Source organism: Gracilinanus agilis, chromosome 1, assembly GCF_016433145.1.
Source record: "Gracilinanus agilis isolate LMUSP501 chromosome 1, AgileGrace, whole genome shotgun sequence".
Lineage (NCBI taxonomy): Eukaryota > Metazoa > Chordata > Mammalia > Didelphimorphia > Didelphidae > Gracilinanus > Gracilinanus agilis.
In genome coordinates, this window is record NC_058130.1 from 384,948,558 (window position 1) to 384,970,673 (window position 22,116).

General features: G+C 39.4%; 1 protein-coding gene across 1 annotated transcript in view; it reads left to right on the forward strand.

Moving 5' to 3' along the window:
• The window catches only part of SLC45A2 (solute carrier family 45 member 2), a 61,003-nt gene that overhangs the window by 35,632 nt on the left and 3,255 nt on the right, over positions 1 to 22,116 (forward strand). Inside the window, exons 5-6 of the mRNA XM_044657789.1 lie at positions 4,633 to 4,756; positions 11,597 to 11,802. Coding sequence (XP_044513724.1) covers positions 4,633 to 4,756; positions 11,597 to 11,802 — 330 coding nt within the window. The remainder of the gene's footprint in view (positions 1 to 4,632; positions 4,757 to 11,596; positions 11,803 to 22,116) is intronic.

Sequence of the window (22,116 nt, forward strand, 5' to 3'; positions counted from 1 at the left end):
TGTCTTGAGAGATCATTAGCTTCTAATTGCTCAATTCTAGCCTTTAGGGACTGGTTTTCGCTTATAATCTTTTGGTTTTCAGCTATAATATTTTGGTTTTCCTTTTCAGTCTGGTCATTTCTGGTCTTTAGTTGACTTGCCTCACTTTCCAATTGCAAAATTCTGCCTTTTAAACTGTTATTTTCTTGCCAGATCTCTTCCATCTTTCTCATCATCTCAGATTTGAACTCTTCAATAGCTTGTGACCAGTTTTCATTATTTTGGAAAGGTTTGGATGTGATTGCTTGTTTGTTCTCCTCTGCTTTTTGCTCTGTTGTCTGGATTTTCTCTGGGTAAAAGTTGTCCAGTGTTACAGATTTCTTCTTGATGATCTTTCTCCTTTGGGGTTCTTGTCTCTGGCTTGCCGTTGTTAACCCTGCACCCTCTCAGGTTTATCCTCACACCCAGAGTCTGTTTGTGCTCTCTAGGCTCCTGAAGTCTCAGATATAGTTGTTCTCAGGGTTAAGCCTCCTGGTGGCCCTCTTGTTTGTTCCTCTGTCCGAGGCTCCTTTAACAGTTTCAGGGTGCTGTTTCCACAGTCGTTCACCCCTCTGCACTGGGTCCTCACTCAAGGTCCACTTCTGGGCTCAGGATCCAAGTCTGCTCCTGGGCTCAGGATCCAAGTCAGCTCCTGCGCTCAGGATCCTTGGATGCAAGAGCCTGCCCTTGAGCCTGCTCTCAGGGTCTGTGTTCAAAGTCCATGCATTCTTTAGCCTCTTGGGGTCTTAAGTATTGCTGCTCTCAGGAACAGGCCCTGGTGACCCCAGGTAGCTTCCAAGCACTTAATCTGTGCCCCAAGCTTGCTCTAGCTCTTGTGAGCTGGCTTTGGCACTGTAGGTGGTGTGGAGTGGGGGAGGGGCTTCCTCAGCTCGCGTTTTATTGAGAGCTGTTTCACCCCTTTATAGCATGGAAATGCCCCAATTCCATGTACCTTCAATGCTGCGCCCTGTTGTGGAGTCCCTTCATTCCTCTGGATATGTTTTTATGTCTTCTTGAGGAGTCCTGTATGTTTTGGTTAGGAGAGGTTAAGCAGCTGCTTTTTACTCAGCCGCCATTTTAACCAGGAAGACCCGTGAATGAGTTTTGAATAGCTAAGTGGCACAGTGTATAGAATGCTAGGCCTGGAGTGAGGAAAACTCAACTTCCTGTGTTCAAATCTGGCCTGAGACACTTACTAGCTATGTGACCCTGGGCAGGTCATTTAACTGTTTGCCTCAGTTTCCTCATCTGTAAAATGAGTTGGAGAATGAAATGACAAAGTAATCCAATATCTTTGCCAAGAAAACCCCAAATGGGGTCATAGAGTCTAACACAAGACTGGCTAAAACCTTGAGGTTGGCTAACAAGTGCTAGAGATTTCCCAAATTGGGGCTCAACCATAGATGAGATTTCCTAGTCTAGTAAACTTGATGAATATTCTATATTTTACTCAGGTATTTACTGAGCCTGGACAATTGCTGAGCACCAGGAGCAGTGTAAGCCAAGGTGAAGGGTAGTCTAAGAGTATGTAGGATGAATTCCCTCTAGTGAGAAAAAGTAATACTTCAACTTTGGGAACCTTGCTGAAGGTAAGAGAAGGAAACAGGCAGACTTTCACATGGGATATTCCACAATAGACCACATCTTTGCACAAACGACTAAAAGGTGTAGAGAAGACAAGATCCTATTATATTTATTATTGATTGACTATGTAAAAAAACCCAGAACAAAACAATATTCGTTTCAGTCAAGGAAAATACCACCTTGAAGGCTTTTCTCCAAGAAGTGTCTCTTGTATGTATCAAAATTATACAAGGTTCCTTATAAGAAAACAAGTGAGATGTATTTGTTTCGCCATCTACTGATCATTGGTGACAGCTGAGATATACAACAAGGAGAAATGTGTTCACTGAGGATGTTTGCCAGTCTTGTGGAGATCTACTGCCAAAGAAGGATTTCCCATAGATGGTGAGATATTCCAGGTGCTTCTATTTGTAGATGACATAGTGCTGATTGCATCAATTCCTAGAACACTGCAGGGCCTCCCAAATGGCATCTGTAATCATTCATACTTGGCCTAACTATCTGAATAGACAACTTATGGAGTTCATCCATGCCCTGAATGAACATTGTAAAGGCATAATTATATAGGCCCAGAATTCAACAGGAAGATGAAAGTAGGCTGAATTTCCTTTGGGAAAATATAAAATTCTTTTAATGACTCCAAAACTTTCCCTTGAGACAAAAAGGTTCATTAAACCTAAATGTTCTTCCCATGATGTTATCTGCCAAAGTCATGGCCATTCGACAATGAGTCATGAAATACTATACTTTGAAAATAACTGAAGATGATTGCCCAAAGGGCAGTGGATAGAAGGCTGAAACAGATTATAAATGAAAAATTATGCAGAAGCAGTGGTGCCAAAGTTACTACTTAAGAAATGTAGAGCAAGAAAAAAGCAAGGCCAGGCTTAGAGCGAGATTAGGGTATCCTGTAGAAAACCAGTAGAAAGTTTGTGTGTTCCACTGGTGTCCTCAAGAGATCAAAAGAATATAAGGCAGGTCTCCAGGACATGATGAAGTTCTAGGAGGACATGGACGAAAGGTACACTGGACCAGATAAGCATGAATGAATTACAATGTGTGTCACTGATTGGAATACCCAAACTGATGAAATAATAGATCCTCTGGAATTTTAGATACTGGAGAAACAAGAAACTGGTAGTAAGGTGTAGAAGGACTAGTTAGTTTCCCAAGAGGAAAATAAGAAATACAAAGTAAAGTGGTCCAAAACCAGGAGGCAACTCTAAGGACCAGAAGAGGACCACAGCAATGAAGTATCCAAAAGATCCACTGGGCAAGCCGAGAACAAACTAGAATTCAGGAGTACCAGATATTTGTCTGACAAGGTCTGTATTTGAACAAAGCATATACACGCAATGTATTATAGTCAATGAGGTGGGCTTACCTGTGGTTTTTTTTTTTTTTTTAAACCCTTACTGTGTATTGGTTCCAAAGCAGAAGAATGGTAAGGGCTAGGCAATGAGGGGTAAGTGACTTGCCCAGGGTCACATAGCTAGGAAGTATTTGAGGCCAGATTTGAACCTAGGACTTCCCATCTCTAGGCCTGGCTCTCAATGAACTGAGCCATCCAGTTGCTACCTGTGTCCTCTTAAACCAGTGGGTCCCAAACTTTTTTGGCCTACTGCCCCCTTTCCAGAAAAAATATTACTTAGCCCCCTGGAAATTAATTTTTTAAATTTTAATAGCAATTAATAGGAAAGATAAATGCACCTGCAGCCATCACCGCCTCCCTGGATTGCTACAGCACCCACCAGGGGGCGGTAGCGCCCACTTTGGGAATCACTGTCTAAAATCTTGGTTAAGATGCTAATCCTTCCCTCCTTGTTTCACCTAATGAATCTCAGTGTGATAATTTCCCAGCCACTGTCATCATTTTTTTTTTTTTGCTTGAGAGGTGATAATAGTTAGAAGTACACTCAACCTAACATCAGGGCTGTATCTACCATTAGGCAAAGCTTGACTTATTGTTCAAATAAGTGTCTCAATCTAATCTAAACATCAGGCAACTGACTATTACCTACAGAATACCATTGCTCAATAGAAAGTAAGCATCTTGAGGGATGGGATTGATTTATTTTCATTAAAAAAATACCCTTTGTCTTAGAATCAATAGGCAGAAAAATGGTAAGGGCTAGGCAATTGGGGTAAAGTGATTTGCCCCCGCTCATATAACTAAGAAGTGTTTGAGGATGGATTTGAACAGAGATTCTGACAATCTATCCCCTGAATTACTTATCTGCCCTTGTTTTATCTTCATTTTGACATCTCCAATTACTAACACACTTCTCCCTCTTCCCTTGACTAGAAGGGCTGGAAGTGACCTTAGATCATCTAATCTGCTCATCTCATTTTAAACATAAGAAAATCGAGACCTAAAAATATTAAGTGACTTGCCCAAGATCACACACAATAAATACCAGAACTAGGTTTCAAATGCACATCCTCTGACCCCAAGTCTTGCCCCCACTCTCACGAGTAGAGCTTTTCTAGAATTTCTTCTTTCAAATTTATAAAGCATATATGTATTTTCAACACAGTATAGTAAAGACACTCTAATAGGAAGAAAAAGTTTCTTTCATTATATGCCAGTCTGAGTGCAATAGAATGCGTAAATTGGAGAATTATAGAAGAGAAGGATAAATAATAGGTTGGGCAGACAGATTATGATGGATCTTCCTTGATTAGAAGGAAAAGGCAACTGAATTTTCTAGAATAGCCAATAGGCACCTAATGATGATTTTCTAGAAGATGGTGATAGAGATATTATTTTGGAAAGGTTATTCTGTCAGCAGGATAGATTAGAAAGAGAACAACATAAAGGAAGACTCCAAGAATAGCATTTTTTTTCTCAAATGTAGCCTGGCAGGCAGCACCTTTTATTTCCCAATGGCTACCTTCCCTCCCCTATTCTCCTGCCAAATGCATGATAAACAAAACCATACCAGCAAGTTTTTTCAGTGTTCTTGGGGATATGGATGCCATATTTACCAATAAACATGTTTACTCAGAAAAGTGAACTCTCTGTTTCAGATTGTGTACCATGGCGATCCTTATGCTCCACACAACTCTACCAGTTTTATCATCTATGAAAGAGGAGTGGAAGTTGGATGCTGGGGCTTGTGCATCAATTCCGTGTTTTCCTCATTGTATTCTTGTAAGATAACCCTTCTCCTCCTCTTCCTCCTCCCTTCTCCATCCCCCAAAACTGCCAAAGGCAGGCACAGCTTGATATGTCTGTTAAGACTGCTGCTTTTCAAAACTCTAGATCCTGACATGAGATATTTAAGTTACCTAGGTAAGGAAAAAAAAGAAAAAAAATCTCCAGAGCTTACTAAAAGATCTCTTCCCTTCATATCTTTTTAAAAATTTAATTTGTATTGAGCTCTTTTGTTTTAATATTACTTTCATTTCCTATATCCTTCCATGTTCCCCTATCCAGAAAAGGCATCCCTTGCAAGGATAAGGACTAGATCTGAAATTTCATCAATACAGGGAACTCCTAAATAAGGCGACCTCCTTTTCCAGTGCAGATCAGTATCTCCACAACTTTTGCTCTTAATGAGTCTGGATCCCTGAGAAGTTAAATACTCTGTTTAGAATATCACAGCAGTATGTGTCTGTGATGGGACTTGAACCCAGATCCCCAAGACTTTGAGGATGGTCAGCCTTATAAATAGAATTTAAACGATAGAGAAGAAAAAAGCAGTTCAGCAAAACAAACCAATAAATAAACTGAATCTGAAGGTAACTACATCTTATCCATAGTCTTCCACCTTTGCAAAGAAAGAAGTTGTTATTCCTCAGTCATTTTCAGCCATGTACAACTCTTCTTCTCCCCTTTTGAGGTTTTCTTGGCAGAGATACTGAAGTGGTTTGCCATTTCCTTCTCCGGCTCATTTTACAAATGAGGAAACTAAGTCAAATCAATGACTTGCTCCAGGTCATTGAGCTATTACATATATAAGGTTGGATTTGAAATCAGATCTTCCTGACTCCAGATCTGGTGCTCTATTCACTGCACTACTCCCAAAGAAAAGATGGATTTCTTCCTATCTTTGTGCTAATTACTTGACCTTAAAAATCATTCCATATTCCTCTGTTCAGTGAGGAATTTGTCTTTTTGACCAGAGTTATCCTGGTCAATGTAAATCTACCAAAAGAGATTCTGCTTTAAAATGGGAACTTGTGATCCACCTATCAGCTCTCTTGGTGTTTTCATAATAGATTAAGTAATGACTTTGAACGTGAATGGAGACTTTTAGTAGATTTCTCTTATTGGTCTTAGCCTGCTCAATATTTTATTATTAAGCATTTCTAGATGACACAGACGTAGAGGGCTTATTGATATCATGGACCCAAGAGAGAGCATCGTGGCAGGTAAAGAGCACCTGGGTGTCAGAATCAAGAGCCTGATTCCTGGCTTGAATATGCATTAGTTTCATGACCATGGAAATCACTTAAGAATCAGAATTCCAAAAGTGGAATAAGCTTCCAATATCATTGAGTCCAAACTGTATCTGAGCAAGAATCCTCTCTATGATATATAGCATATAAGTGGTCCTTCAGTCACTGCTTGCAGGTCAAAGGTCCACTTTGGGACCCTTCTCATTATTTGTTTATTTATTATTTATGTTATCTTTAGTTTTTTTCTTACATCAAACCTAATTTTTGTTATTGTAATATTCACCTGCTATTCACAGTCCTTCCTTTTGAGAGCAAACAGAACGAGTTTAATCTCTTTTACAAGACAGCCCTTTGAATACTGAAGGCAATCATTATTCCCCTCCCAATCGTCCAACTCCCATCCAAGTCTTTTCTTCTCCAGGCACAACATCCCCAACTGATCCTTTTCTGGCATACTCAAGGTCCTCCTCCATCCACTCAGCTCTCTGAACACTTTCATTTGCACTTGTATTTCATTTTTATTGATTTGCAACTCTGGTTCTTTAAGAAGGGTTAGGCTGAAGTTTTTTTTGCTCTTGCTTAAACATTTTTTAAAATAAGGAATGTGGATTTATAAGATTTCCAGGGATAGAAGGTGGGGGAATGCACATTTAAAATTCTTAAGAAAATAGACTGAAGCATCCTCATGTATTGGAAGTCCTTTTCTATTCAGATATGGGTTGGGCTAGATGATGGAAGGAGCCACTAATTCTGCAATTTTATGATTTTGACTCAGTGAAATATTTGAAGGGCTTTCAAATAAATGGGATAGTAATTAGACTTGTTCTGCTTGAGGTCAGAACTAGGAAAATTAGGAAATAGTTTTAGGTGGACAACTTTAAGCTCATTATAAAAAGAATCTTCCTAAAGATTAAAACCATCCCAAAGCAGAATAGACTGCCTCTTGTGGTGGTAGTTTTTTTTCTCGCAATACATTGTAAGTTCATAGATTTGGAGCTGGGAGACCACCACATTTTACAGATGAGGAGTTTGAGGTCCAGACAGATTAAAGGATTTCCCCGGAGTCTCATAGCCTAGTAAATGTCTGGGCTGATTCCAACATAGATCTTCCAGACTTCAGAACCAGTGTTTTAACCACTGTACCCCACTCTGCTTCTCTTAAAGGGGAGATAGGATCAACACAGGGCAGCTAGGTGTCAAAGTAGATAGAATGCTGGGCCCGAAGTCAGAAAGATTCATCTTTATGAAATCAAATTTAGCCTCAGACACTTTCTAGTTTTTTAATCCTGTGCAAGTCACTTAACCTCAGTTTCCTCAACTGTAAAATAAACTGGAGAAGGAAATGGCAAACCACCCTAGAATCATTGCCAAGAAAATCCCAAATAGGGACACAAAGAGTAAACTATGACTGAAAATGACTGAACAAAAGGATGAAAAGTTGTCTTCAACATTGTAGAGGATTTTCTGATGCTGGCAAGGGTTGGACTAGATAAGCTCTCCAATCACCTTCCAGTTCTGTGATTTGGATACCTTGACAGTCTTCTGAAGACCATGTCTATTTTAGGAGTCCCATTCACATATGACAGTTGCTATACTAATTTCAAATTCATCTTGTCTATTCATGAATATTTGTGAAAAAAAAAACTTTGCTAGCTTAGTTTAAGCTACTATATGTAACAATATTAGTCCACATTTTGATAGCTTTTTAAGGTCCACAAAGTACTTTCTTTCTTCCTTTTTAAAAATCCCTCCCCTCTTAGAGTCAATATTGTGTATTGGTTCCAAAGTAGAAGAAAAGTAAGAGGTAGGCAACAGGAGTTAAGTGACTTGCCCAGGGTCAAACAGTGAGGAAGTATCTGAGGCTAGATTTGAACCTAAGACCACCCATTTCTGGGCCTGACTCTTAATCTACTGAGCCATGTAGCTGCCCCCCCTACAAAGTTCTTTTATTACAATCATACTGTGAAGTAGGCAAAGGATCCTTATCTCCACTTTACATTGGAGGAAATCAACTCAGAGAAATGACATGATTTATCCAATGCCACACTGGAAGGAAGGACCAAAGCTGGGATTCAAAGATTAATTGCCTGATTTAAGACTCATGCTCTTTCCCTTCCCCAAAACTTGAGGGTAACATGGGAACACCAGTTTACAAATACAATATAATTCAGACTCATCTCACTGAGGTAGTCATGAATGTAATATTTTGACAACCTCTTCAAGGCTGCTTTAATTGATGGCCTGCTGCCGGTGCCTTCCTATCCCACTATCCCATTATCATGATTCGGTTTTTCTTTTTAGAGATTTTTTTAAACCCTTTACCTTCCTTCTTGGAGTCAATACTGTGTATTGGCTCCAAGGCAGAAGAGTGGTAAGAGTAGGCAATGGGGGTCAAGTGACTTGCCCAGGGTCACACAGCTGGGAAGTGTCTGAGGCCAGATTTGATTTTTAGAGATTTTTTTTAATACTAACCTTTCACCTGTTAACTCAGAAAACACAGTCTTATTCTAGAAAACGAGCCACTGAGGCTCAGAAAGAATGTGTGATTAAAAGAAGGTCCTATAGACATCAATGACTGAGCCAGGAAGAACACTAAGAATGAATGATTCCTCTAACAGCTCAGTAGGTCTATCCAGGCCATCGTTGCTTTGGTTGTTTTTAACAGAATTTAAGCTTTCATTACAACTTTCACTTTGCCCTTTTTTGTGCTCCCTTTTCTTGGCCTCCTTGTCCAGATAAATGCTTTTCTTTGGGCAAAAAGTGATCCCAGATCTCAGATGTTTGTTGTTAGGGTACCTTAAATAATGGCGTGCATTCATCTAATATGATAGGAATCAACAACAAACCTCACAACAAAAAATCTTGATTAGCTTCATTCTATTTTTCTGACCTTGGGTTAACAGCTTTGCATATGTTATGTGAAATTAGTGGAAGAAATACATTGGTAGTTTGTCATTTCCCAAGCCCTGGCTTCCATCAGAATGATCTGTAAGCACTGTTTGGTTGTGTAGCAGACTCCAATTGAGTTGAGAAACTAAGCATCTGGCTTGCTAGGGGAGTGGGAGCTAAGTAATTAGCTGGATGGATGTAGAAAATTCCATTTTATAAAGGAATGGGAATTGCTCGAGTTTCTGTGTGTTTGTGTGTGTGTGTGTGTGTGTGTGTGTGTGTGTGTGTGTGTGTGTGTNAGTGTGTGTGTGTGTGTGTGTGTGTGTGTGTGTGTGTGTGTGTGTGTGTGTGTGTGTGTATGGGAGAGAGAGAGAAGAGAGAGAGAGAAGAGAGAGAGAGAGAGAGAGAGAGAGAGAGAGAGAGAGGGAGGGAGAGAGAGAGGGAGGGAGGGAGGAAGGGAGGAGAGGAGCAGAAGGATAGAGAAAGACAAAAAGATGGGAAGAGTAAGAGAGAAAATGAGAAAGAGGGAGAGAAGAGAGAGAAAAAGGGAAAAGAGAGAAGGAAGAGATAGAGAATGAGAGATAGAGACAAAGAGAGAAGGAGAATGAGAGACAAACAAAGAGACAGAGAAAGAGACAGACAGAGAGAGAATGAGAGAGGCAATGAGGGTGAAGGGAGAAAGGAGTGAGGAAGGCTAATATGAAGAACTGGTCTTAGCAAAAATCAATCTCCAGTCTGGGAAAACAAAGACTGTCAAAATCTTGAATACCAGAACTAGGGCACACCCACTTGGAGCTCAAAAGAAATGATTTCATGACTCATAAAAAAGTAGTATTTCATTATGGAGTATAATGCATAGAGACCTGGTCTTAAAGTCAGAAATCATGGGTTCATCCTATCTCAGGCATCAGCTTTAGGTCCTTAGTCAACTGACTTTCCCATCCGAATTTTGTTTCCATTAATAGAGATGGCAAGAATACATACATTGTTTTTCTCACAGGACTTTTGTGAGGAAATTGCTGTATAAATCTTAAAACATAGAAATGTGAGCCTTTCTAGAGATCCAGTCTTTAGTAGGGGCTGGGAAGCTGTCTCTGAATCTCAGTTTCTTTTTCTAAATAATAATAGTATTTACACAGTGATTTAAGGTTTATAATGCATTTTTTTTGCAAATATCTCATTTGAGCCATATGACACCTCTGGAAGATGGGTGCTATTATTATTCCCATTTTACAGATGAGGAAGTTGAGGCTGATGGAAGTTACTGACCTCAGGGTCATATAGTTGGTAAGTGACTGAGAGAAGAATTGAATGTAATTCTTCCTGATTCCAAAGTCCAAATTTCCATCTTCTCCATCATAGTAGCTGCCTCTCGAAAATGAGATAATTCAGGCCCTGACTCCTCCATTGCAAGAGTCCTCTTCTCTGGGAGGAAAAAAGGTTTTGTGAATAAAATGGTTCAATTTGGCTATTCAAATTCACATTTAAATATAAATTCAACAAACATTTAATAAGCATTTACCATTCTAGAGTGCCATGTTAGATCTAACAGATATAAAGTTTAAATCCTCTGCTCTCATGGGGATTATGGTCTAGTCTAAGGATAGGAAAATTTTTCAGATACATATTCAGTCATGTAATTCTTTCTGACCCCATTTGGGGTTTTCTTGACAGAGATACTGGAGTGGTTTACCTCATTCTCTAGTTCATTTTATAGATGAGGAAACTTAAGGCAAAAGGGTTAAGTGACTTGTCCAGGGTCACACAGCTAGTAAGTATATGAGACTTGATTTGAACTCAGAATTTCCTGACTCTAAGGCTGCTGCTCTACTCACTAAATCACAGAATTGCCCTAATATGCAAAATAATTGGAATTTGTTACAAGTTTTTTTTTTCTTTCTTTCTGTGTTTTTTAATTGAGAGGCCAGAAGGGGAGAGGAGCTAGTAATTGTGATGAAGAAAAAGATAACTGAAATATTTTTAAAACCCACAGAACAGAAACAAACATCATCAGTAAGAAGCACAAATAATCAGGACAGTTTTGAAAGTAACATGAGGAATTATGTACTTTTTAAAAAGCAATTTAAAACTCAGAATTAAAAATGAAATAAAAAACACAATAAAATCGAGCAAAGTACCATGTGAGGTCCAAGGGGAATCTCTACCCACTGTTTACCTCATTTAAATAGTCACCAGCTCTTCCCTTCACTTTGTGCTGTGAGCAGTTCTATGAAAGCTTGCTGACTTGTACCAGTCTATGAAACTGGTGTGTCTTCCCCACATCATCTGTAAGGTGGAGCTAATTAGGCAGGGATTGCTGAAAAAAAAAACTGGTCAAATTCCACCAGGACTGTGAGGGTCAAGTTTTGCTCCAGTTCTCCTAGTTCCCCTTTCTTCCCTGTCCCAGTGTCCCTGACTTGCCTTTTGCTTTTTAGCTGCTTGAAAGCTTGTGTCTAGCCCTTCACTAGAAAGACAGACCCAGTCTCGTAAATAAATTGCACACTCTTCTCTACAGAAGAAAGGGTTGAAAACCAAGTTTCAAAGCTGTCTGCTTTCAAGCCAAGATAAAGCTAAGCTTTGATTCCTTCCTCAAAGAGAGTCTCCTCTAAAGTGAATATGAAAAACCAAAAATTACCTGAAATGATTCCCTATTTGCAGGCCAGGCCACTTAGAATTTTTCCCTTCTTTCTTCTTTTTACAGATTTTCAGAAAGTTCTATTATCCTATGTGGGATTAAAAGGCCTTTACATTATGGGGTATCTGCTCTTTGGCTTGGGGACCGGATTTATTGGATTGTTCCCCAACGTATATTCCACTCTGGTCCTGTGTGCCCTCTTTGGAGTGATGTCTAGTACTCTGTACACTGTGCCCTTCAACCTTATGGCTGAATATCATCATGAGGATGAGGTGAGTCTCTGACTCTTAGCTCCTGAGGGGCCCAGGGAAAGGAAAATATTTCATAAGCCCTAGGTGTGGCTGCTTGAAAAAGCCAGAGGAAATTCTTCCAAATTCCTTTTATGACACAAATAAACCAGGAAGAGCAAAAACAGAAAGAAAACTAGAGACCGATCTCCCTAATGAATATTGATGCAAAAATTTGAAGTAAAATACTAGCAAGGGGGGGTTACAGCAATATATCACAAGGGTCATACATCAGGAGCAAATAAGTTTCAGACCGAAAATAGAGATGGTTCAATATTAGAAAAGGCCAAAGGCATGACCAAATTCCATTAATTATAGTGACTCAAGTTCCCAACCCAGATGCCCCGCAATGGTGAGAATCATTATAATACCTTGTGACCTCTGTTTCTATGAGCAATAGGTCACATTGAATAGTGCTTTCTAGTTTACAAAATACATAGACTATTAATGCAACCTTGTTTGCGCTTCACAACAGCCCTTGAGTTAAATAATTCCCATTATCCTCATACAGACAATTCTGTATTCTCCCAAACTGAAAGGTGAGGCTTAGAGCCCAGAGAATTACTAGAGATGTCAGAGGTCATCTACTCCAACTTATACTTGAGAAAGAATTCCCATTAAACCTCTTCAAAAAGTAGGCAGCCAGGCTTTTCCTAAAGACTTCCAATAAAAAGGAATCTCCGTGACCTCTAAAGTTGGCTCATTATGCTTTTGAATAGCACTAAATTAATTGTTCAGAAGTTTTTCCTTATGTTAAGCCCAAATTAGTCTCTTTGAAACTTGTACATAAAACTTGTAATTCAAGGGCCAAACAGAACAAATCCAATTCCTCTTCCAAATGAAAGATTTTTCCAATTTTTAAAAAATTAATACAAGTGTCTCAGCCCCTTCCTCTCCTCCTTGCATCATAGAAGGCATCACTGGGGAGACAGATAAATATATATATACATATGTATGTGTATGTATACACATACATATGTGTATATATATGTACACACACATACACACATGTGTATATGAAAATTATGTCTTTCCTGTTTCCATTTTTCAGTTCATTCTCTGAAGGTAACATTCATGATTTTTTTCAAGTACTAAAACCATAGATGTTTATTTCTTGTGCTTCTACTCATTTCACTGTTCATTATCAGATTTTCTAATATTCAAAGACAGTTTATTTCTAATTATTTATTTCTAATATTCAATTTCTAATATTTAAAGACAGAGTCCCTTTGAGTTTAGGTCTTCCCTTATTCAGAATACTATCCCCAGTTCCTTCAATGACTTCATAAACATCTTGAAGTCAAGGTCCTTTATCCTGGATGTCCTCCCCTCATTCTTTCGAGCTTATCAGCATACTCTAAAATGTGGTACCCAGAAATTAATAACTCAGCATCCTAACTGTGGTCTTATAATACTAATAGAATAGAAAAATAGATTACAGTGGGACTATCTCTTACTCATGGAAGCTATGCTCCCTTTGAATGCAGACCAAAATCACATTATCACAAAATCACAACAAGCCTACAGTTCCTGTTACTCGGGAGGCTGAGGCTGGTGAATCCCGTGAAGTCAGGCATACTGAGCTGCAGTGGGGTAAAACCTTCAGTCAGGCACCAATGTGGTGAGCCTCTATTGAATTCGGGGCGGGGGTAGGGGTAGAACTAGGCTACCCAAAAAAGGCCATACCAGTCCAGGTTCGAAAATAGACTCGGTCAAAGTTTCTGTGTCAATGGACAATGGAATCAGGACTGTGAGAGGCTGCTGGACTTCTAACCTGGAATGAGATGGGGAGACTCAGTCTCTGCACAGAGTGTGTTTGAGTGCTGGACCTGGAATTACAAAGACCTTAGTTCAAATTGGACCTCAGATACTTATTAACTCTGTGATCCCGGGAAAGTCATATAACCCATTTCTGCCTCAAAACTTTAACTATAAAATGGAGGTAATAACAATACCCATCTTCCATGGTTGTCATTTGGGCTAAATGTTTAATATTTGTAAAGTGCTTAGCATGGTGCCTGGCATCTAGTAGACCCTTAGTAAATGCTGACACTCTCCCTCTGTCTTAGAAAAAAAAAATCACATTAGCTTTGTGGCTGCTATGCCTCACTACTGACACATTTTGAGCTTGCAGTAGATTCAAATACATCACCCTTTTGAAAAAATAATTTTTTTCAGAAGAGCTTTTGTCATTTTATACTTAATGAAGCCAATGCTAAATGATTTATTCTGGGTCACACATCTTGTGAGAAGTGGGATCAAACCTTAAACCCAATCTCCTGACACCTTGTCTAGTCCTCTTTCTATAATCTCATGGTACCCGAGTACTTGTAAGCCTATAAAGGGAGACCCACAACCACCACCACCACCACCATCACCACACCTTCCTCTTCCCCCTCGCTCAATAAAGGTGTATGGCATTGTTTCTGGAAGCAGTGAGTTTAGAGGGAAGGAGCCCCTTGGAAAAATAAACATTACTTAAGGCCATGTCACAAAGTTTAAAATGAAGCAACTTGGCACTATTAATTAATCCTAAAATAAATCTGAATGCTCTAGGTCCAAGTTCCCAGGGTATATGGACAGTTGTGTTGCTTGAAAGAGCCTTCCTTCCTTCCTGCCTACTTGCCTGCCCACTGGTTAGCCAGAATTAGTTAATGCTCAATTAGAATTAATTGCACTAATGCTTAATTTGAAAAATTGGGTTGCATAGAATGCGGTATCTGCTCTCTAGTTCCTGTGAAGGTCTGTCTCACTTCACATAAAAAGTTATGACTTCTGGGGGCAGCTGGGTAGCTCAGTGGAGTGAGAGTCAGGCCTGGAGACAGGAGGTCCTAGGTTCAAACCCGGCCTCAGCCACTTCCCAGCTGTGTGACCCTGGGCAGGTCACTTGACCCCCATTGCCCACCCTTACCACTCTTCCACCTATAAGACAATACACCAAAAACTAAGGGTTAAAAAAAAAAAGTTATGACTTCCCTGGGCCCTAAAAGGTTAGTTTATCCTTGGCTGTAGCAGTTGCTAGGAAAATAAAGGGTTTAATTTGGAACGTGATTTACTAACACACTAAACCCATGAGGCTCTGATCCATTTTCCCAGGGTTGGTTCTGCAGTCTTTGGCTCTACTCTCCTGAGAAGAATGGGTATATACAGCAGGGTATGCTCAGGCCAACCAGAGCTGTGACTGTGCATCCCCACCTCCCCTCCCTGTTGGAACCTATGAGATTTGTGAAAACACCCAATTTCCTGTAATTGGGAGCAAATTTCTATATTCCCTGAGGGTTTGAGCTACTGAGAATATCATTTCTTGGAGTGGTAAAAAAATCAAACTAAAGAACACTGGGTGCCCTCAGTTCTAAGAAAACCCTGGACGTACTCATTCAAGATATCCTCCATTCCATGCCATGAGAAGTTACCAATAATGCTGATAACTGACATTAAGATAGCTACTTTAAAGTTTTGCTTTATACACTTTCACACATTTGCTGATGTGATCCATAACCAGGATTGTGAAATCAGCAATAGAAGTATTATTGTATCCAATTTGCAGATGAGGAAACTGAGGTTGACCAAGGTTAAATGACTTGCCTAGGGTCATACAGTCTGAGAAAGAACTCAATCCTCTTTCCCCCAGTTGTTAATGCCCCCCAAACTCCTTTTCCTTTATTTTTATCCACTCCTTGACATGGGGGGCTATTTTGATGTTTGTCTTTGTATCCCCATGCCCTAAAATAGCGAATGGCACATAGAAGCCACTGAATGAATTCTTCTTGAATGAAATAATGTCCTGGAGCCAGTAAGATCTGAGTTCATAAAATCACAGATCTAGAGTTGAAAGGCAACTTAAGAAGATCCCTAGTCCTACCCCTTCAGTTTATTTTTGGGAAAACTGAGGCCCAAAGAGGTTACATGACTTGCCCAAGGTCATCTAGGTACCAAGTGCAGAACTAGGATTCAAACCTATGGTTGGGCTAGATGGCCTCAGAAGTCCCTACCATCTCTAGACCTAGGATCCTCTGAACCCAGGTATTCCTGCCTTCGGAAACAAGATGCTATCCACTTCAATTAAATCCATAAAGTCATACATTTAGAAGTGGAAGGGATCTTAGAAGTAATGGAGTCCAACTCCCTCATTTTACAGTTCTGGAAAAAGAGATAGACAGAAGTTGTGACTTGCCCAAGGTCATTATGAAGCAAAACTTAAACCCAAGTCTTCTTGACTCTACGACTAGTCTGCTTTTCTGACTCTTTTGAATTGAGTTCAAGTAAATGGTAAAAACATTTATTAAGTATCTACTGTGTGCCAAACTCTATGTTAAACTCTGGGGATACAAAGAAAAAAAAATGTAAACGATAGGCTCTGTCCTTAAGGAGCTTATATTCCATTACTAGGAAAAACATGAAAACAGATGAGTAAATGTAAAATAATGTAAATATTATAGGTGAGTATGTATATGCAATAACAATAGGTCAGATAAGAAGATTAACATTCATATAGCACTTACTGTGTGTCAGGTGCTGTGCTAAGCATTTTGCAATGCTTCTCTCATTTGATCCACAAAACTGAAAGGTAGGTGTTTTGATTATCTCCATCTTAAAGCTGAGGAAACCAAGGCAAACAGAGGTGAAATGACTTGCCTAGAATCACACAGCTAATAAGTATCTGAGGCCAGATTTGAACTTGGGTCTTCCTGGCTCCAGCCCCAGCACTCTACCCACAATATCATCCAGCTCTCTCCCTTCAAGTAAGGGGTAGCATTTGGTCTGTCTTGAACAGAACTTGTATATGTCTCTATCTGGGTTAGTTTCTATTTGTCATTTCAGTCATTTTTCAATTGTGTCTCACTCTTTGTGATCCCATTTGGCATTTTCTGGGCAGAGATACTGGAGTGGTTTGCCATTTCCTTTTCCAGTTCATTTTCCAGATGAGGAAACTGAAGCAAACAGGGTTAAGTGACTTGCCCAGGGTCACACAGTAAGTCTCTGAGGCCAGATTTTAACTCAGGAAGATGAATCTTTCCACCTCCAGGCCTGGCACTCTATGTACTATGCCACCTAGCTGCCCTAGTTTCTATAGAGAACCATAATATGAAAATTTGCTAATAGGCAATTTCAGGAGGCCAGGACAAGACGGCTTGCACATGGAAAGAATGTGAACTCCCTCTCTCTTTATACTTCAGGATCAGGATGTTGTCTTATCTGATAGCACAGGTAATTGGTTCTAGAATTTTAGTAGAGAGGCTACTTCATTGGATGGAGTGAGCACTGAGAACTCTCTGAAGATGTATATGGGTAGAGGGAATTGATTGTGTGAACCCCTGTGCACCCCAGGTGTCAACAGGACCACCAATTAATGGGGAAAATAAGTAGCCTGAAGCAGTTAGAATTGGAGGAACTTTTATCTGCCAATGGGAATTGCATTTTTAATTATTAACTGCTAATTGGTATTAACTCTCCTCTACCCCTAAGCTTTGCCAGTAGAACACTTTTTTTTCCTAATAGTGATCTTTGCAGGGGAACTCTGGACAAAGAGTCTCACTTCATAGTGTAACCCCAGTGTTTCAGTCTGCAATGTCTATGAACTTGCCAAGCACACAGGATGTCGAGAAAGGAAAGTGGCGGGAGGTTAGTCCACTTATTCCATCTATCCATTTATCAGTTCAGTCTGTCAGCCCCTCCCCTATCTCTCTCTCTCTGTATATATATATATATGTGTGTGTGTGTGTGTGTGTGTGTGTGTGTGTGTGTGTGTGTGTGTATAAAACATTCCCTGAGGCACCATGGAGAGGCTGACATAGACTCGTCCTTCCAAATAGGAAGATGTATTAAAAACTCTATGCAAGTCACTCAACCACTGTGTCCCTATTCAACTGTAGAAAAAAAATCTTAGTATAATAGTGATAGAACAGATCTAACGGATACAATAATAATAGTACCATAAGGGAAAAATGAAAGACTAATTAATAGCACATAAAATCAAAGATTAACCCTTGCACCTTTTGCATAATGATTCAGCTAGTTAACACAGACAAAAAGAATTATGCTAGACCCCCGAAATTAAGTGAGCTACTATAAAACAGTTAATTTGGACCAAATTGTCTATGTAGCGAAATAGTGAGAAGATTTTCTAGTAGAAGTGAAAAACCTATTGAACTTAATGATAGCTGGTTATCCAAAATACAAATTTCAGTTCAACTTTAAGTTTAATATAAAACATTAATACTACTTAAGCACAGTTTAGATTTAAAAGTTATTCAAATGAGAGACAACTCTTTTGACCCAGTATACAAACTCAATTAGAGGGTAATGATAAACTTAATTTTCCATTGTGGGCCTAAAAGCAGCCATCAATTAAGAAAGTGTTAAAGCTCAAACATAAATTTACTATTTAATTTCATAAAATAATCAAAACCAACCCCTAATATTATATTGGATGATTCTATTAAATTATAGAAGACATAATGCTAAAATCAGTAATAAGAATTTTATTCTCCTCCCATAAGCCTAAATTAGCAAATGGATAACCCACTAATAATGAACAAAACTGTAATCACAAATATTAACTAGTCTATTACCTCAGTTATTGTTAATCCAACACAAGCATGGGCCAATACAAGGATAGATTAAAAAGAATAAAAGGAACTCAGCAACCAAAAACATCATTACAAGTATTAGAAACACTGCCTGCCCAGTGAGTAAACTTCAACAGCTGCAATATCCTGACCATGCAAAGGTAGCATAATCACTTGTCTCCTAAATAGAGAAGTATATGAATGGCATAATGAGGATTTAACTATCTCTTTTTCTCAGTCAATGAAATTGACCCACCTGTGCAGAGGCAGGTATAATTATATAAGACTAGAAGACCCTGTGGAGCTTGTAGTTTGTAAATCTTACAGCCATGTTTTTCATGGGTGCAAGCTAGCATTTACCCAGATAGAACACAGAACCTGGCATGAGACAGGGGCTGGAGCCAGGCTTGACAGTTGAAGTGCGGGTATATAAAAAGGGTCTCACACCCTTGACTTCACTTCTTTTAGTTTTTGGGGGGTTGGACTCTGGGAGAAAGGAGGAGGAATGTGGGTTTAGATTTCTTAGGCAGGTAGGCTCATCTATCATTGCTGGCCAAATATCAACAACTCATTGGCAAACCCAACAATCTCTTAGGGAACAAGAATATATTTCAACCACCTAAACATAACCATCTGGCCCAGGGCTTCTCAGCCCTGGGTCAGCAGCCAAGCATTGTCGGAGTTAAGTCTGCTCACAAGGCATTCTTATCCTCTGCTCCATAAGAAGACCTTTCAGCATTTCAAGACTAGTTAACTGACTTAAGACCTTAGATTACCTTACCCTCTTTCCAAACCCATTTTACCTAATACAGTTATCATCAAATAAATCCCTTAAACCTTTAAGCCTAAAAACTTGAAGTCATTGCCTTACCTTTAACACAGGACAAGTAAGAGCAACTATCCGAACATACCTAAGGCTACAGCTCACTGACTCCATTAACCTTTTGGATCCAGGAAGTGCCAATTCTCCTTCCTACTTGACCCCTTCATTTCACCAATAGGACTACTACCTTTCTCAGGGTGGGGCCATAGAATCCTCAGCTTAAAGGGGCTTGGCTTTGCTGGTGAGGGAGAGTTTCACCTATCTCTCTGATAGCTTGGGTGCAGGATCCCTCTTACATTCACACCCTGTACTCTAGCCTATAGCCTCAGGGGCTGGTCTTATTCCATCCTCCATTTCTCTCCTGCTCCGCAGGTAGCCCCTCTACATTACAAGCTTAAGACCCATAACTTAAACAATAATAGCAATTAATACCCAAGGGATTAACCTACAAGATTCCAAAATTATAATCTTTGGTTGGGGTGACCTGGGAGTACAAAATAACTTCTGAATGATATAACCTAAATCAACTAATCCAAGTGCAACAAGCCAGTAATTGGCCCAAATTTTGATCAATGGAACAAGTTACTCCAGGGATAACAGCGCAATCCTATTTAAGAGCCCATATAAGGTTTATGACCTTGATGTTGGATCAGAACACCCAAATGATGCAACCACTATTAAAGGTTCGTTTGTTCAACTATTAAAGTCCTATGTGATCTGAGTTCAGACCAGAGAAATCCAGGTCAGTTTCCATCTATATATTTATTTCTCACAGTATGAAAGGATGAAAAATAAAGCCAACATTATATAATGTGCCTTTAAACTAATTCATGAAATATATCTTAATTAATACTATAATTACTTACTCTAGAAAAGAGTACATTAAGGTAGCAGAGTAGGTAATTGCATAAAACAAACCTTTATAACCAGCGGTTCAAACCCTCTCCTTAATTCATGTTTTTAAATTATTCTATTAATCTATATTATTCCTATCTTACTAGTAGTAGCTTTCCTAACACTAATTGAACAAAAAGTACGAGGCTACATGCAATTTCTTTTTTTTTTTAAACCCTCATCTTCTGTCTTGGAGTTAATACTGTGTTTTGGCTCTAGGCCTGGCTCTCAATCCACTGAGCTACCCAGATGCCCCCGCTACACACAATTTTGAAAAGGCCCAAATATCATTGGACCATATGGCATCCTTCAACCATTTGCAGATGCAGTAAAACTATTCACAAAAAGAATCATTATGTCCTCTCACTTCATCAATCTCAACATTTATTATTGCACCAATCTTAGCCCTTACCCTAACTCTAACTATCTGAACCTCTTACCAATAACCTTGATCTTAATTAATCTTAATCTTGGGCTTTTATTTATCTTAGCCCTATCTTGTCTCTCTGTTTACTCAATTCTATGATCAGGATGAGCATCAAATTCCAAATATGTCCTAATTGGAGCCCTATGAGCACAGCTCAAACAATTTCCAATGAAGTAACACTAGCCATTATCCTACTTTCTATTATGCTTATTAATGGCCCTTTCACCTTAAAAAATCTAACAATTACCCAAGAAAATATGTGATTAATTTTCACAACATGACTTTTAGCTATAATATGATAGATTTCCACATTAGCTGAAACAAATCAGGCTCCATTTGATTTAAGAGAAGGAGAATCAGAGCTCATATTAGGCTTCAATGTAGAATATGCTGCAGGACCCTTTGCCATATTTTTTTAACAGGTGATAGAACACATATAATAGAAGCATTGCAGAATAGTTGTGAATCTGCATTGATGGAGGAGTTGTATCCACAGGAGGATTTTAGATAGATGAAGTCCTAGATCTAGACAAGAAGAAACACAAACTTATAGATAGGTGGGTAGAGGGAGAGACCATTTATTAGGTAGGACCTTACTACATGAGATAATGTTCTAAGTGCTTATGATACAAATAGAAGAAAATGAGACAGACCCTACCCTTTAGGAGCTTTTGTTCTAATGGGGGAAGGCAATGCAAAGGGCAGCTAGGTGGCACAATAAATAGAGCTCTAGGCCTGGGGTCAGGAAGACCTGAGTTCAAATCCAACATTAGATGCTTGCTAGTCCTGTGACCCTGGGCAAGTCAATTAACCTTGTTTGTCTCAGTTTTCTCATCTGTCAAATGAGTTGGAGAAAGAAATGGAAAATCACTCTAGTATTTTTGCCAAGAAAACCTCAAAAGGGGCCAGGAAGAGTAGGACATGACTGAACGACAACCACCACTAATACCAAGGGAGAGTGTAAAATGCTGTGGTGATGGTGGCAAGGCAAAAAATTTGCCACTGAAAGGTTGGCACCCCAGGTGCGAGGTCTAAAGTGGGCAGAGGTCACAGATCATGGACAGGTGCTGGTGGCATGGTGTGGATATGTCTGCCTTCTGAGCATGTACATATTAGCTCTCTTCTCTCCTCCACTGAGGCTACCTCCACTCTCTGTTCCAAGATCAACATTTGGTAAAATTCAAAGAAGAAATCCAGACGTCATTCCTGTGACACATCCAGGAGTATTGGCTCCCTGTTTTAGGAACAATGCCACATGAGAAAACCATATCCACATTTTAATCCAACTGTCAGGCACCAATAAATTAAAACACCCAAACCCCACTTATAATTCAAGTTGAAGAAAGACTTAGTGGAGCCAAAGAATGTGATGACACAAGAGAGGGAAAAGTCTGAATTGATTAACTGCTCCCTATTCTGAGATCAAAATTCAATCACATTTTAAAGTCTGCTTGCTCCCATCATTAAGTAGATTGTCTCTTCTGCTTGATTTGGCTGATCTTAATACTAACAAAGTGAATTTTATCTTGAACTGTATGCAGCCCAGGGCAGGATAATGAGGCAGCTGCATCCAGTTGGTCACATCT